At 42.5% G+C, this 16901-nt stretch overlaps 1 protein-coding gene across 7 annotated transcripts in view; it reads right to left on the bottom strand.

The window, feature by feature from the left end:
• TJP2 (tight junction protein 2) overlaps nucleotides 1-16901 on the bottom strand; it is a gene marked incomplete at its 5' end in the record, with an annotated part of 84860 nt that overhangs the window by 46604 nt on the left and 21355 nt on the right. For 3 of the 7 annotated variants that reach the window (XM_079705676.1, XM_079705678.1, XM_079705681.1), the window contains one exon: nucleotides 6730-6801. The exons of the other annotated variants lie outside the window; for them this stretch is intronic. In XM_079705676.1, the coding sequence (XP_079561802.1) occupies nucleotides 6730-6801 (72 nt within the window). Of the gene's footprint in view, nucleotides 1-6729; nucleotides 6802-16901 lie in introns of those variants that run through there. 7 annotated transcript variants of the gene reach the window in all.

Genomic DNA, 16901 nt, shown 5'->3' with positions numbered 1-16901 from the left:
CAAATCTAAAGAAAAAAATTTTAGAAATAAAAAAATAGGATAAAATTAACACATTTTTGACGGGAGACATATTATGGCCACAGGAGTTAGTTTCTGCAAAAATCCCCCAGTCAATTATGTATTAAATTAAAAAAACGGATTAAACCACATATGACACATGGTTGAAGTCAATAATGAATTAGAAGAAAGATGTGAAGAAATTACCCAGAATACAGCACAAAACATTAAAAAAGTGGGACACATGAAAGAAATTAAGAGTGAGAAAGTCTTACAATGTGTCTAAGATTTCCTGAAGGAGATGATAAGAGGGTGTGGGAGAGATGCAATACTCAAAGTCACAACAGCTCTTCAGGACTTGATGATTTTTCAGGTTCAAGAAGGCTTATACATCACAAGCAGGGTAAATTCAAAAAGAAGGAAAACCACTTTGAAATTCATGGTAACCTTACTGTAGAAAAAGATACAGAGATGAGAGCATATAGGTAGAAGAGGCTACAAAAGAGCAAACAGAATAAGAGCCAACTTTGAAACAGCAATCATGAAAGGCTGAACTCGGTAGAACAGTATCTTTAAAACAGTATCTGTTGATTTAGGGGGCAGAAAGACTTTTTTTAAAAAAACAAAAATTGGGAAAGGTTATTACAAGCAATAAATGAACTTCCAAAGGATAAATTTAAGAAAGGAATAATCCCAGAAGGAAGACCTAAGACACAAGAAGGAATGTAAGCCTGGACATATATTGGCTGTATTCAACTAATCAATATAATAATGTATGATTTGTGAGAGTTAAACAAATAAGACAGAAGGAGAACACTGGGCAACATAGCATGTAAATCCAGAAGACTTTAACATGATTTAATTATTCTAAATATTTTATTCAAGAGTAGAGTTAAACTGTAGATTAATTTTGAATTTCACTGAGTAAAATCCACATGTTAAATTTTCTGGCATATATAATTTCCAAGATAGCAGAGAGGAAAATAAAATGAAAACAAAGCAAAACAAAAGTCAATCCAAAAGAAGGCAGAAGAGACAAAATGGGAAATTTAGAAAAAGCCGGGCAAATACAAAACAAACTGTGACTGCAGAAATGAATATAGAAGAATATAGAAGAGTAATCACAATAAATATAAAGATAGATGGTCAAGATGGATTAAAAACAAGTAGATCCAGTTATATGTTTCTTTTAATAGAGAATATCTAAAACATAAGGACACAAAGGAAAGGAATCTAATTATATGAATAAAAAGCTTTGCTGTACTTATTATATACAAATAATTTAAGAAAAACTATCTAGTTCCTTTACATTAAAATTTTTTAAAAATCAACTGTGCCATTCTGCTCTGCTACTAATGACAGAGAAAAGAATCAAAACATGTCCAGATAATGTGCTCCTGTTTTACCCAGTTAACAAACCCTTAGGCTTGGGGGGGAAAGACGTTTAGCACAAAAGGCAATTCTAACAACTGATATATTGGAGCAGATAATTTATCCTTTGATAGAACGGGATTAGGAAAAGGCAATTTTGTTTGTATGTAGAGAAGAAAGATGAGCCAGCCACTCTTGAGTAGCTATAACTGATTACTCAAATTGAGAGGAATTTATAGTCTTTTAGTTCCCTCCTCCCTCTATGTACTCACTTTAGGGACATTTCCCTGGTTAATACCATCTGGTTCCAAGAACTCTCAGGGAGAGATTTAAAAATAGAATTCAGGGCTCCCCTGGTGGTGCAGTGATTGAGAGTCCGCCTGCCCATGCAGGGGACACGGGATCGTCCCCCAGTCCGGGAGGATCCCACATGCCGCGGAGCGGCTGGGCCCATGAGCCATGGCCGCTGAGCCTGCGCATCCGGAGCCTGTGCTCCGCAACGGGAGAGGCCACAGCAGTGAGAGGCCCGCGTACCGCAAAAAAAAAAAAAAAAAGAATCCTCCTGCCAATGCAGGGGACACAGGTTCAATCCCTGGTCAGGGAAGATCCCACATACTATGGAGCAACTAAGCCCATGCGCCACAGCTACTGAGCCTGCGCTCTAGAGCCCGTGAGCCACAACTACTGAGCCCGCGCGCCTAGAACCCATGCTCCTCAACAAGAGAAGCCACCACAATGAGACGCCCACGCACCGCAACAAAGAGTGGCTCCCGCTCACCGTAACTAGAGAAAGCCCACATGAAGACCCAACTCAGCCAAAAAAAAAAAATATATATATACACAAATAGGGCTTCCCTGGTAGTGCAGTGGTTGGGAGTCCGCCTGCCAATGCAGGGGTCGAGGGTTCGGGCCCTGGTCGGGGAGGATCCTGCGTGCCGCAGAGCAGCTGGGCCCGGGCGCCACGGCTGCTGAGGCCCACACGCCTGGAGCCCGTGCTCCGCCGCAAGAGAGGCCACCGCAATGAGGAGCCTGCGCACCACAACGGGGAGTGGCCCCCGCTCTCAACTAGAGAAGGACCACGCGCAGCCTCGAGGACCCAACACAGCCAAAAATAAATAAATAAAATAAATAAATTTATTTTTTTTTAAAATTGTGACTTAAAAAAATACATAAATAAATAAATTTAAAACAACAAAAAAGGAATTTTTTCTTAAAAGGAAATAGTAAGCAGAAACCCAGCTGATCAGAACTGATCATCTCTTGCCATTTCCAGAGAATACCTCTTAACTTGGCATCTTTGGTTTTCAAAGTGGCTTTTGTACAACCAATCCACTAACACCCGGAAGTGACCTTACTAGCATGTATGTTTTCCAAGTTTCTTCTCTGCTCTTTACTATACCTTAAAGCTGACAAATTTCAACAAAGTGAACTACTCTGTAAGTTATGGTAAATAAATACAGTTGCCAGCTCCTCTTTGAATATAGCTATACTCCCGTATATTAAGAAAAACAGCGCACAGTACCCTACCCCAAAAATGTATTTAAAAGTTATCAGAAAAGAACCAGTACCATGACAACGACCCCTAGGATTGGGCAGTGCTATAGGGTGGAGGGGAGCACAATGTCCAAAAAGAGAGTGATATTTAGGTTAAATGAATCAACACAATGAAATACATAGGCACTGAAATAATCATTTAATTTCTGTCCATTTTTAAAGTTTTTTCTTTATGATGCCTGTGTTTTCAATTAGAAAGAGAGAATTCGTTGTTTTTTTTTTTGCGGTACGCCGGCCTCTCACTGTTGTGGCCTCTCCCGTTGCGGAGCACAGGCTCCGGATGCGCAGGCTCAGCGGCCATGGCTCACGGGCCCAGCCGCTCCGCGGCATGTGGGATCTTCCCGGATCGGGGCACGAACCCGTGTCCCCTGCATCGGCAGGCAGACCCCCAACCACTGCGCCACCAGGGAAGCCCCTGATATATTTATTTTTATAAGCATACAGGGAAAAGACTGGAAGAGTAAATACCAAAAAATATTAAATCTCCCCAGGAGTTGTGGTATGGCAGAGAGTATTTTTATGAGTACCTTGCTTTTAGAATATATGTCAAAAATAAAAACAGCAAACTCTCCATTAAAAGTTTTGGATTTAAATTTTTTTATCATTTCACAAAATAAGTGCATTACTACAAAATTTATTTTCAAAATGTTGTCCAAGCACCTGGCTTTTGAAATTCACTGTTCTTCCTTAATAAGATTATACTGTCTTTAAGCATTCCTGTGCTGCCTGCAGTAGTATTTTAAATTCAATTTGGCAGAGAAAGGATGAATCCCTTACCACTACCATGCCAACAGGACTGAATCAAATTTTTAATCAATCAGACCTTACCAGGTGCCAAAGACTTCACCAACTTGTCATGAAACTGCTCAGCTTATAAGTGACTTCTCCTTACCTAGGGTTAATGGGTTGGGACACAAACCACTGACTACTTAAATATAATATTAAAAGAATATATTAAGTGATAAATTTTAAATCTCAATTTTAAAGGTGAGGAAATTAGAGTAAAATAAATTTTAATAGTGCCTTTGAGAATTAAAAGTACACCATGCTGTATTTAGCCCACAAAGCTGTGACTTTTTACAAAGTCTCAGAGAAAACCCTTTATTCATTCATTCATTCATTCACTCACTTATTCACTCACTCACTCACTCAAAAATATTTACTGAGCATCCATTATGTGCCAAGCATGTGGTTTCTGGCACCTGGATTACACTGGTAAAAAAAAAACAGCCAAAGCCCATGTAGAGCTTACCAACCACAGGTGTGCCCCGAAAAGCCAGTCACTGAAAGTCTGCCTCAACTATATACTATCTTTCCAGAAACACAGACACCCCACACAATCACACATATTCCCCAGAAAATCAGCTCCGGGTACACGGCCGGGGACGGCCTACTGGCGTGCAGCAACTCAGCTGAGAGCTGAGATCAGGCCTTTCGAACTTGGCCAACGGGCTTGGGCCCCACTCAACCTGTGCTGGGCTGTGCAGAGATCAGAGAATTGCTGTCAGTATTTAGACTGCATGAATGCCAGCAGGAAGCTGCTTAGCCTTTGGAGAGCTTTCCAAGCACACATATATCAGAGTAAAGGTACGCGTAGTCACAACGCAGTGATTCCTCTCCTGCGCAGAGGCCCGAGAACAATGTGCCAGTATGTGCACATAGATCCACACAGAGAGTATTCACAGCAGCAATGTTTCAACAGCCCAAACCTGGAGACAACCCAAACGATCTCTCAAGAGCAAAACTGACAAATAAATTGCGACATACTATTAAAATGCAATGTTATACTGCAATGAAAATAAACTAGAGCCACACATCCACAACATAGATGCATCTCAAACATAATATGGAGTGAAAAACATCCCAGAAGAATTTATAGAGCATGCTATCAGTTTTATATAATTCAAAGAGCAAACACTGTTTCATAAAAATGTGAATATTCTTAATATATTCTTGTACACTTAAGAATGACTAAAACGGTAAGTTTTATGTTATGCGTTTTCTGTGACAATGGAAAAAAAATCAAACAAAACCAATCTTTTGTTTAGAAATGTTTGTGTGTATGTATGTGTACGTGACCTGGGATGAGGCAGAGGAGTGAGAAGGGACCTTGGGTCCATTTTGGTGAGGGTCCGTGGGTATGTGTGATGGGCTCATGGGTATATTTTATAATTATGCTTTATGATTTAGACACATAATTCTGATATGTACCAAACATTTTGTAAGTTAAAAAACAGAGGGGAAGGGGGGGCGGGTTCATGAGTGAACAAAGGGTACTCGATGACTCCTGGCCCAAGGACCTCATACCAAATGTTTGTTAATGCAGCACAGACTTTGCAAAGCCAAAGAGCAGAAGAAAGTGTGACCATTTGGACTGGAGGAGGGCAGGGTGGGGATCGTAGCAGTCATTTGAGAGGTGCGTAAAGGCAGGCGAGGTGGAGGAGAGGCTAGCTCTGAGGGAGCGGCAGGCTGCAGAAGATGCCAAGTCTCCTTTTCACCCCAAGAGTCAACATTCCAGCAGCAGGAGGACCTCTGCTTCCCCTCATCACTTTCACTTTTCCTGTAAGTAGTGTGAATAATCACCCCCACAAAACTGTAATGACTCATTCCTAGACAACACAGGATGATAAAAGGGGGCCAATTTTTGTTTTTTTGGTTTTTTTTTTTTTACCATAAATAAAACACTGTGTTAGCAGTAAGGTATTTACATGCAGAATGAGAAAGGGACAAAGACAAACAGTTATTCGATCTTTTAAAAAATATTCTCTAGTTGTTATAAAGTTTCTTTCCTTTGAAAAATCTTGGCCAAAGAGGTAAATCCCATATTTTACATAAAGAATATGGAAATGTGTTAAAAACCAACCAGAAGGCAAACACCAAAAGTCTTCACTGCCCCAACAGGAAATCTTTAAGCTTTTTAAAGTCTACAAATTGTTGCTTCCCAGTGATGGAGGGTCGGAGCCAAAGCTAAAGATTGATCAATATCTGCCCAGAAGGGACATGGGTGATAAAAATCCCACCCACCATAAAAGTAAACACTTATACATGTTATAGTGCTACAGATGTTCAAACTATAAAAGGAAAAAAAGAACAAGGGAAAAACTTTTTTTCTATCATTTAGAATCTGAGATATAAGAATTTTTTTTTTTTTTTTTTTTTTTTTTTTTTTGCGGTACGCGGGCCTCTCACTGCTGTGGCCTCTCCCGCTGCGGAGCGCAGGCTCCGGACGCGCAGGCTCCGGACGCGCAGGCTCAGCGGCCATGGCTCACAGGCCCAGCCGCTCCGCGGCACGCGGGATCCTCCCAGACCGGGGCACGAACCCGTGTCCCCTGCATCGGCAGGCGGACTCTCAACCACTGCGCCACCAGGGAAGCCCAAGAATATTTTAAAAAAAGAATAAGAATATACATTTCTGCAGGATAAGGAAGCAAAAAGTTTTTTCCCCAAACAAGAAATTACAATTACCCAAATACAAACGAACATCTAATAGGCAAACTATTGAGTTATCCCCAGGAAGCAACACCGTGCGTGCTTGCAGATTCCCAACACATGGAAAACAACAGCCTTTGATTCAGAAACCCCATAAGAGGCTATCAGTTTTGCATACGTCTGCTAAAAATAATACAAGTATTTTAAAAACCCACCAATGACTACAATCTGAATCTCACAATTTGTTACTGAAAGCTGCCAGAAGCACAAATAAATCAAAGGAAAAAGGAACCACTGTGAGAAGGCTCCCCCCCCCACCAACTTCCCACAAAAGAAAGGTCTGGAAAGAAAAGGGGGAGAGCTTATAGAGGGACTCACATGGACTTTCAATCTCCCCAACTTTTTAACAGCCTGGATCCACATCCTCTGGAGGACCTGAGTGGTCTTCATGGCCTCTGGAGGTTAAGCAACCAGACCACTGCCTACATCCCAGGCTGCTCACCCATTGCCATCACTCCACGTGGTTACGTAAGGCAGATACAATAGTGGCCCACATTCCCAGCAAATCCTGTTGTCATCTCTCAGTGACACATCCATACAGCAGGGACGCCAAACGCTTTGAAAAGCACCACTTGTGAGGAGAAAAGAAAGCAGTCTGGATTTGCACCGCTCTTTTGGCTTTCTTTTCCTCCCTCTCTCCTGTGCCAGGGAACCAGAGAACTGGAGTAAATATTCCTTTTAGACATGTAGAATGATTCAATATCCAAGTAGAAATTATTAAGTAAGTAGGGCATTCTAGAGACACGTAGAGAAGTTTTATTTACATAGATGCTCACACACACACACACACACACACACACACACACACACGAAAAGCATAAGCTGGCTGAACAGCTACTGGTAATGTTTCAGAAGAATGGAATTGCTACTGTTGCCTAGAAAATTTAAAGGCATGAAGATAAGAAGTTGCTCGTCCTTGGAGATACATAAATCTGTACTTGGGCTGTTGGTGCAGCTCAGAGCCACCGCAGGGATAGAATGCTCACTAAGCAGAGCTGCCTCCTCTCTCTCCCCTTTCTGTAAATTTTGAAGATAAAAGAATAACAAAGAGCCCTGCTATCCAGTTCTCTCTTTGTCTTTACCACTTGTGGGGGTGGGGTGGAAAAGCACATTTTGGGTTTCTGAACAGCTAAGAAAGACTGTATGGGATACCGGGGGTTTGAAAGTTGGGCTTGGGATTTTGGAAGCATGGTCTCAGGGAGCTGGTGGTCCTTCTCACTACCACAGTGTATATGATACCAATGGGCCAGAGCGAGTGAGAGTGAGCCCTTTGACTTATTTAAGATTGAGATGTGAAATAAATGTGGACCATGAGATGCAGACCATATAGGAAGCAACTTGAAGCAGAGGCAAGGACGTGAGTTTTAAAGGCAGACGATCTGGGGGCAATCTGTTCCGTCACTTAGCTGTGGGCCTGGGATAACCTGTCTCCTTCACAAAATGGGGATAACACACTTACACCTTGGAGGGCGAATATCAGCCTGGAATGAGGCAACCTTTCCCTACAAAGTGCACTGCTGAACGGGCACTCGAAAATGTTCACGTCCTTCCCTTGGACTCTACAAGATTAAGTCCTTCAGCAGTGTTGGGACAGCAAAATAGGATAGGAAATGAATGAAAGTTTGTTTCAAATCTTGCACTGAGGAGGGCAGGGAGGACAAAGGAGTCCTACTGAAGCAGGAGCCTTAGAAGCTGAGGGGATGCCCAGGACTCGACCCCAGCGGACCAGCCAGGACCAGCCCAGGGCCCCAGGCGCAGACGAGCAAGGACAGAGGGCACAAAGCAGCTCACTCCTTTACTGTGACTGTCCTTAGGTAAACACTCCTGCTTCCCTGATGAGGAAATAAACACTTCTTTCCCTTAAATTTATGCATATTGCCCAGAAGTCATAGGCATCCTACAAGTTAAGAATTCCAGATTCTTCTTCAATGATTTCCAAAAGTCACAGTTTCTGCCATCACTCACTCTTTTTTAAAAATTGTGCTAAAAAAAACTGCATAACAGGGCTTCCCTGGTGGCGCAGTGGTTGAGAGTCTGCCTGCCGATGCAGGGGACACGGGTTCGTGCCCCAGTCCAGGAAGATCCCACATGCTGCGGAGCGGCTGGGCCCGTGAGCCATGGCCGCTGAGCCTGCGCGTCCGGAGGCTGTGCTCCGCAACGGGAGAGGCCACGGCAGTGAGAGGCCCGCGTACCGCAAAAAAAAAACCTGCATAACATAAAATGTATCATCTTAACCATTTCTAAGTGTTCAGTTCAGTAGTGTTGGGTCCGTTCACGTTGTTGTGAATCTCCAGAACTTTTCTGTTGCCAATCTCCAGAACTTTTTCATCTGGCAAAACAAACTCTATACCCATCGAACAACTCCTCATTCCTTCTCCTCTCAGCCCCTGGCAACCACTATTCTACTTTCTGTTCCTATGAATTTACTCTGAATATCTCATGTAAGTGAAATCATACAGTATTTGACTTTTTTGGTCTGGTTTAGTTCATTTAGCATAATGTCCTCAAGGTTCATCCTTGTAACATGTGTCAGACTTTCCTTCCTTTTAAAGGCTGAATAATATTCCACTGTATACATATGCCATATTTTATGTATTCATCCACCAATGGACACTTGGGTTCCTCTCACCTCTTGGCTATTGTGAATAATGCTGCTATGAATGGAGGTGTGCACACATACCAATTCTTTACTCATTCATTCAACAAATGTTTACCAAGTACAATAGGCCAGACCTTGAGGATCAAATGAAGATCAAATCATACACAGCGCTGCCTTCAGGAAGTCTGACGGGAGCTAGCACCTGACCTACTTGGCTGAATGGGGAGTGGGGGGTGTTTCCCATGAGCAAGGGACATTGAGATGAGGTTTGTAGAATGAATACAATTGGGGATGGGGTGGGGTTGTGCAGGACCCAGAGAACAGCACAGGGCAAAGACCTTGAAAAAGAAAGGCAGGAGGGGCCGCTAGTGAAAAGGCCATCAGAACCACTGCAGCCTGTATTGATGAGCAGCTATTCTACCAGTGGCACCAAAAGGACACTCTGTGGTGGACAGCTGCCTCCATGACAAGATCTCAATAGTTTAGGGATTTACCTTTTCCAAGATCCCTAACTCCCATAGTCACATATTCGAGAAACATCTACTGAGCAACTAGACACCCGCCCTGTGGATAAAAGAAAAATTACCCTACATCATTACCCTCAGGCAGCCATAGTCCAGTGGGGAATTGGGACACGTAAACAGTAATCACAAGTCAATGCAACTACAACAGCAGACGAATATACAAGGCTCATTCATTCAACGAATATTCCCCAAGAACCCAGGACGTGTCAGACACTGCTGTAGATGCTGGGGGGAATACAAGCCAGTGTCCTCCCCTCACAGGGAGGATTTTAACAGAGATAACAGACAAGTAAACATATATTATAATCTCCAGTAGCAGTAAGTGCCATGGGATGTGACACTGGAAAGAATGAATCATAAGAAAACCTGGACCTCTCTCCAAGGAGAGGGAACAGCAGGTGCAAAGGCCATGAGGTGAGAAACAAGCTTATAATCATGAAAGAAAAAAGGCTACATGGGGCTGGAGCAAGGCGACCCCTGAAGTAATGGCAGGTACATACAATGTGAAATTGATGGCATGAATGCATGTTATTAACCGGGATGGGAGGTCTGGGGTGGATGGAAGTGTGCCCCAGTGGCAGGGGAGGCCCTCCTGTGTTCTATGCGAGCTCAGTGCTGAAAGATGACTAACTTGTCGGGGCGGGGTGGATGACCTGGGGAGGGAACCGCAGGCAGAGCAGGAGGGATAACCTGTAAGGTGTGTGCAAGACACTGAAAGCACTCGGTGTGGCTGGGAAGTAAGCTGTTTAATAACACACATGGGATGCTACGTTCTCAGCACAGACGGATGTGTTAAATAACTTAATTACAGCTTGGGAGTCTTAAAACACACAGCCACCCTGGAAACAGGAGACCAGACGGCTATGGGAACCGGCATGGAAGGAAGCCATTAACACTCAGCAGGCACCTCGCCCATGGCTCTCTGTACAGTTTTTCACTGATGCCCACGACCCTGTGTGTTAGCTACGACTGTCTCCATTCTATGAACAGGAAAGCTGAAGCCGTAATTCACAGTTTACGCTGTCAGATACGGATGTGAGGCTGGAGCCCCACCCCAGATTTGATTCCTTTTCTATGTGTAGAATGTGATGTGTGCTTTGCACACACTAAGCCCTTAATAAATGTTATGTGGACACATCATAAGGAAGGAAATAAAAGGAGAGAGGAAGAAAGCAAGTAAGACAGAAGGAGTACAAAGTGAAATAAATCATCAAGGTTCCCAGGAGGCTCCATACACCAGATATGAAATCTTGGGAGACCACCACCAGGATAAACTGGGCTAATGGTTTTCTGCACCAGGATTCCTATGGTGTTTTTATGCTGTGTCCAGTATGTCATTTTAGAAGGCATCTCAAGAGAGAGTATAAACAAACAGCCAGCCAGCCTCAGGATGGGTAGGCAAGCCATATAGCCCACCTACCTCTAGCTGATGACAGGGCTTTTGTTTCACCCTCCCCCAACCCTTCCCCCAGGAAATTGGTCTCAGTTTAATGGCTGTGAATTATTTAGTCAAAATTCTCTTCACCAGACCCAGTTCTGAAACACCTGTCAAATAAGTACACAGGAACCCCTTTTCCCTAGAAAAGGCAAAAAATGAGTTCCACTCTTGCTCTTCCTAAAATGAGTAGTTTTTAAAATTATAAACCAAGTCTTTGGCTTCAAGGCACTTGCCTGTGTCTCTTCAAAGCCAAACCCTTCCTGGTAGCAGTAAACTAGTAAGCAGTGAGTTAAACAACCCCTTATGTGATTCTTGGTTTACAAAAAAAAAAATCTTTCATAGTTTATTCCGTAAGTTTTTCACGTTCAAATGCGATGACAATGCCACCACTAGCTCCATACCCTCCCTTCACAGCTCAGGAAGGTGAGCGCTGACAGGGAACGACTAGTGCGCACGGTGTGCTCACAGCACACAACTCACAGTGGACACAGCCTGAGTGTGACCAGGCTTAAAGAAAAAAGCTACACACAGAAGTTGAAAGAGGGATTCTTGATAGCTCAACAGAATTCACAGGATTAGATTCTAGAGTTACTGTTGACGGGTACCAGAGTATCTACCTAAGGTAAAATTTCAGTGCGTATTTAAGGAAATAATAGAGAACTGGGAGAGGATGACAGTATTCCTAGGGGTGCAATCGGCAGTTTTGAAAGCAGTTGTGCTGAAAGGCACAAAGCAATGAACCCAGACTCCCAGGAAGACACTTCCAGCCAAGACTCTGCCCCTCCCAACTGATCCATGACCTTGGGCACCCACTCAATTCCATTGCCACTTGGTGAAAACAAGTATATCATCATCTGTTTCGCAGGGTGAAATGAAGCAAACTCCCACAAAAACACTGTGAAATCCAGGCCAGTAAACCTTCAATGGGGAGGTGGGGTTGTCATAAATACCCCTGACAATGGCAGCCACATAACACGGTGGGAAGAGCCCTGTAGGCCACTGCACATGCCTGGGTCCAAGTTCATCTCTCACACACTCTACGAGCTCTGTGACCCTGAGCAGTTTGCTTGTTGAGGCTCAGTTGCCTCATCTATAAAATGGGCTCAAAATCCCTACCCTATTATAATTGTTGTGAGGACTGAATGGAGTAATGCTTGTAAAGAGCCTTGCCCAGGGCTCATCACACAATTACCACTCTTCGTAAAGGTCCCCACCATTAGTTCTGCAGCAGCAATGTAAGGTGACGACTCCCAAGTAAGAAACTGTTTTCTTTCTCCCAGAAGAAATCATACTCTCCCAGAGTATGATTAACTACAATAAGAACACATATGGAAGCCAAGGGAAATGAAAATATATGTCCACACAAACACCTGTACACACATGTTTACAGCAGCACTACTTATCATAGCAAAAAAGTGGAAACCATTCAAATGTCCATCAAATAATAAATGGGTAAACAAAATGTGGTGTATGCATATAATCAACTATTATTCAGACTAATAAGGAAAGAAATACCAATACATGCTCCAACAAGGATAAACCTTGAAGACATTATTAAAGAAGCCGGATGCATAATATTTTGGGAAATCACAAAATATTATGATTCCATTTATGTAAAATGTCCAGAAGAGGCAAATCCATAGAAACCAAATGTAGATTAGTGGTTGCCTAGGAATAGGGGAATACGGGGAGAAATGCGGGGTGACTTGCTAAATGTGTACAGGGTTTCCTTTTTGGGGTGATAAAGATGTTCTAAAATTGATATGGTGTTGGTTGCACAACTCTGTAAATATACTAAAAACCACTGAATTGTACACTTTTATTTTGTGAACTATATGTGAACTATATCAATACAGCTTTTTTTTTTTTTTAATTTAAAGAATGCATCATGGATTCTGCACTCAGAAAGTGGGGATTCTTTTCTTTCTTTTTTGGCTGTGCCACATGGCTTACGGGATCTCAGTGGCTTATGGGATCTACCAGGGATTGAACCTGGGCCCTCAGCAGTGAGAGGGCGGAGGCCTAACCACTGGACTGCCAGGGAATTCCCAGAAAGCAGGGATTCTAATCCTTGCTCCACCACTTCCATTACTTAACTGCTCCTTGCCTCAGTTTCCCCCATCTGTAAAGCAGGGGTAGTCACAAGACCCACTCCCCTAGAGTTGTTTTGAGAATTTAATCAGGTAATTCATGTACAGAACTCAGGGTGGTGCTCCACACACAACCAATGCTCTGCCATTTTCAGCTATTATCATTATCATAATTATTGGACTCATTTTACAGAAAAGAAGACTGAAGTCAGAGAAAAAAAGTAACTTGTTGGAGGTTATACAAGTTAAAGGTGGCAGAGGATAGATTCTAACCCTTTTCAGTGTGGCTACAAAGCCTGTCGACTGAAGTACGTTGCCTCTTTCACTATACAGCAATTGTTCCTTTCAGAACTTACCCATGAGTGATGACAGGTCCCTGGCCTTGAAACCAACCAAGCAACCAACCAACCAAAAAAAAAAAGCCATGGTTGTTGGTGCTTGGGCACCAGACCTGCAACGGATCCAATCACTCTGACAACTCAGAACATCTTAAAAAGCATGATGGTCACTTTCAAGCAGTTGGCCTGGGTTCAGTCAATCCAGCTCAGGAACTCTTCCTCAGTGACTTGGTAAGAAGAGAGTGCAGGAAGGAAATAGGGTCGGACTTTATTTTATTTCATTTCTGGCTCTTTCAATAACCAGTTAGTTATAAGTTCCCTAACGGCTGTGCCCCTGTGAAAACACGTTTAAATGAGGGGGCATGACATACACCATTATTAACTGAACGTTACAATGTGCCAGACACTGTGCTAAATGCTTTATCGCTCTTGACCACTGATCCTTCCAAAAACTACAAAATTCCTCCCTTTTTACATATGAAAACATAAAGGCCTGATGATCCACAAAACAAGAAATTAAGAAGCTTCAATTAAAATTAAAAACTTCTTCTCTGTGAAAGACAATGTCAAGAGAATGAGAAGACAAACCACTGACTGGGAGAAAATATTTGCAAAACACACATCTGATAAAGGACTGTTATCCAAAATATACAAAAGAACTCCTAAAACTCAACAATAAGAAAACAAACTATTGGACTAAAAAATGAGCCAAAGACTTCAACAGCTACCTCACCAAGAAGATATACACACGGCAAATAATCATATGAAAAGATGCTCCACATCGTAAGTCATCGGGGAAATACAAATTTAAGTAACAATGAGATACCACTACATACATATTAGAATGGTCCAAATCTGAACAATGACAACACCAAATGCTGGTGAGGATGTGGACCAACGGGACCTCTCGTTCACTGTCTGTGAGAATGCAAAATGGTACAGCCACTTTGAAAGACAGTTTGGTAGGCTCTTAAAAAAACTAAACATACTCTTTCCATACGATCTAGCAATCATGTTCCTTGGTATTTAACCAAAGGAGATGAAAGTTTATGTTCACACAAAAATCTGCATGTGGTTTTTAGCAGCTTTATTCATAAGTGCCCAAACTTGGAAGCAACCAAGACGTCCCTCAGTAGGTGAATGGATAAATAAACTGTGGCACTTCCAGACAAAGGAAATATTATTCAGTGCTAAAAAGAAATGAGCTATGGAGCCATGAAAAGACATGGAGTAACCTTAACGCATATGACAGTTGGCCTCTGTATCTGCAGTTTCTGCAGATTCAACCAACCATGGATTGAAAATATATTAAAAAAAAAAAAATTTCAGGAAGTTCCAAAAAGCAAAACTTTGGGGGGGGGAGGGATAAATTAGGAGTTTGGGATTAACATATAAACATGACTATATATAAAATAGATAATTAACAAGGACCTACTCTATAGCACAGGAAACTCTACTCAATATTCTGTAATAACCTATATGGGAAAAGAATCTGAAAAAGAATGGATATATGTATGTGTATATGTACAAGCACTTTGCTGTACACCTGAAACTAACACAACATTGTAAATTAACTATACCCCAATATAAAATAAAAATTAAAAAAAGAATTTCTTCACAGTGATGCTATATTTCTGTACTTCCAGTATCTTTTCACTAAAGAAAAATAAAATATGAATACTGTAATAAACAAAACAAAAACTTCAATTTGCCACATGCAAGCAACTATTTACATAGCATTTACATTATATTATTAGATATTATAAGTAATCTAGTGATAACTGAAAGTATACAGGAGGAACTGCCTGGGTTATGTGCAAATACTATGGCATTTTATATAAGGGACTTACTTGAGCATCCCTGAAATTTGGTATCCACCTTGGGTCCTGGAACCCATTTTTATATACATATATATATATATGTTTTTATATATATACATATATGTACATATCCTGAGATATTAAGGGACTTGCACACAACCCCACAGCTAGTAAGTGGATGGTCATGATCTGAATCCAGATCTGCATAAGTTCAATTTTAGTAAGATATGAGGCAAAAACAAAAACACGCCATCAACAGATAATTACATTTAAGACCTCTATGTTCACAGTTTTGCTACACTAAGTTACAAAGTAAAATTATAATTTAACAGGCCCTTCTTATTTGTAATCACAAAGAAGCCATTAATAAGCCAAAAAAGAAGGAGCTAATTTGACAACACAGACACAGCCCTGTCTACTCTATGATTTTAAATCTGACTAAGCCCATAAACTTTAAAATATAGCTTTACTTAAAAAAACATACATACGTACAAACCACCATCCATGCTGGTACCAAGGTATATAAACTGCTTTGTCAAAAGGCAGGTTAGAAAACCAATTAGTGTGCTCAGCTAAATCCTGCCAGCAGGATTGGCCCTGTATTAAATACCCAAGGTCAACTGTCCCTCCCAGACCCAAGGCACCATCAGAGGATAGCTCACACAGAAAGGAGCAACATGGGGCTTCCCTGGTGGTGCAGTGGTTTAAGCATCCGCCTGCCAATGCAGGGGACATGGTTTCAAGCCCTGGTCGGGGAAGATCCCACATGCCACGGAGCAACCAAGCCCGTGTGCCACAACTGCTGAGCCTGCACTCTAGAGCCCATGAGCCACGACTACTGGGCCTGCATGCTACAACTACTGAAGCCTGCGTGCCTAGAGCCCATGCTCTGCAACGAGAAGCCACCGCAATGAGAAGCCCGCGCACCGCAACAAAGAGTAGCCCCCGCTCGCGGCAACTAGAGAAAGCCTGTGTGCAGCAACAAAGACCCAACGCAGCCAAAAATAAATAAACTAGCCCCCGCTCACGGCAACTAGAGAAAGCCTGTGTGCAGCAACAAAGACCCAACGCAGCCAAAAATAAATAAACAAAATAAAAATTTTTTTAAAAAAGGAGCAACGTGATGCTTCTTCCATATTTCAGTGTGCCTGGTTAATCCCCAGAAAGTTAGGAAGCCTACAGACAGAGTCCTAAGCCTCAAAGACATGCCTTTCCTATGTGAATTGGGGAATAAATGCAGGAACATAAAGAACCTCACCTTTAGATACTGTATTGCCAACACCTGAGAGCCTCGTAGAAATGCAGAATCTCAAGCCCTTCCTTGGACCCGTGGATAATAATACGCATTTTAACAAGAGCCCCCCTGTGATTAATGTGCACATTAAAGATGGAGAAGCACAGGTCCCCAACAGAACTCTGCACCGTGATGACAGTGGTTTTTTTTTTTGTTTTTTTGTTTTTTTTTGCTGTACGCGGGCCTCTCACTGTTGTGGCCTCTCCCGTTGCAGAGCACAGGCTCCAGACGCACAGGCTCAGCGGCCATGGCTCACACGGCCAGCCGCTCCGCGGCATGTGGGATCTTCCCGGACCGGGGCACGAACCCGCATCCCCTGCATCGGCAGGCGGACTCTCAGCCACTGCGCCACCAGGGAAGCCCCGATCACAGTGTTTTTTCTGTAGC

Source organism: Hyperoodon ampullatus, assembly GCF_949752795.1.
Source record: "Hyperoodon ampullatus genome assembly, chromosome: 6".
Lineage (NCBI taxonomy): Eukaryota > Metazoa > Chordata > Mammalia > Artiodactyla > Ziphiidae > Hyperoodon > Hyperoodon ampullatus.
The sequence above is the reverse complement of the archived record's forward strand: the minus strand, read 5'-3'. Positions and strand labels throughout refer to the sequence as shown.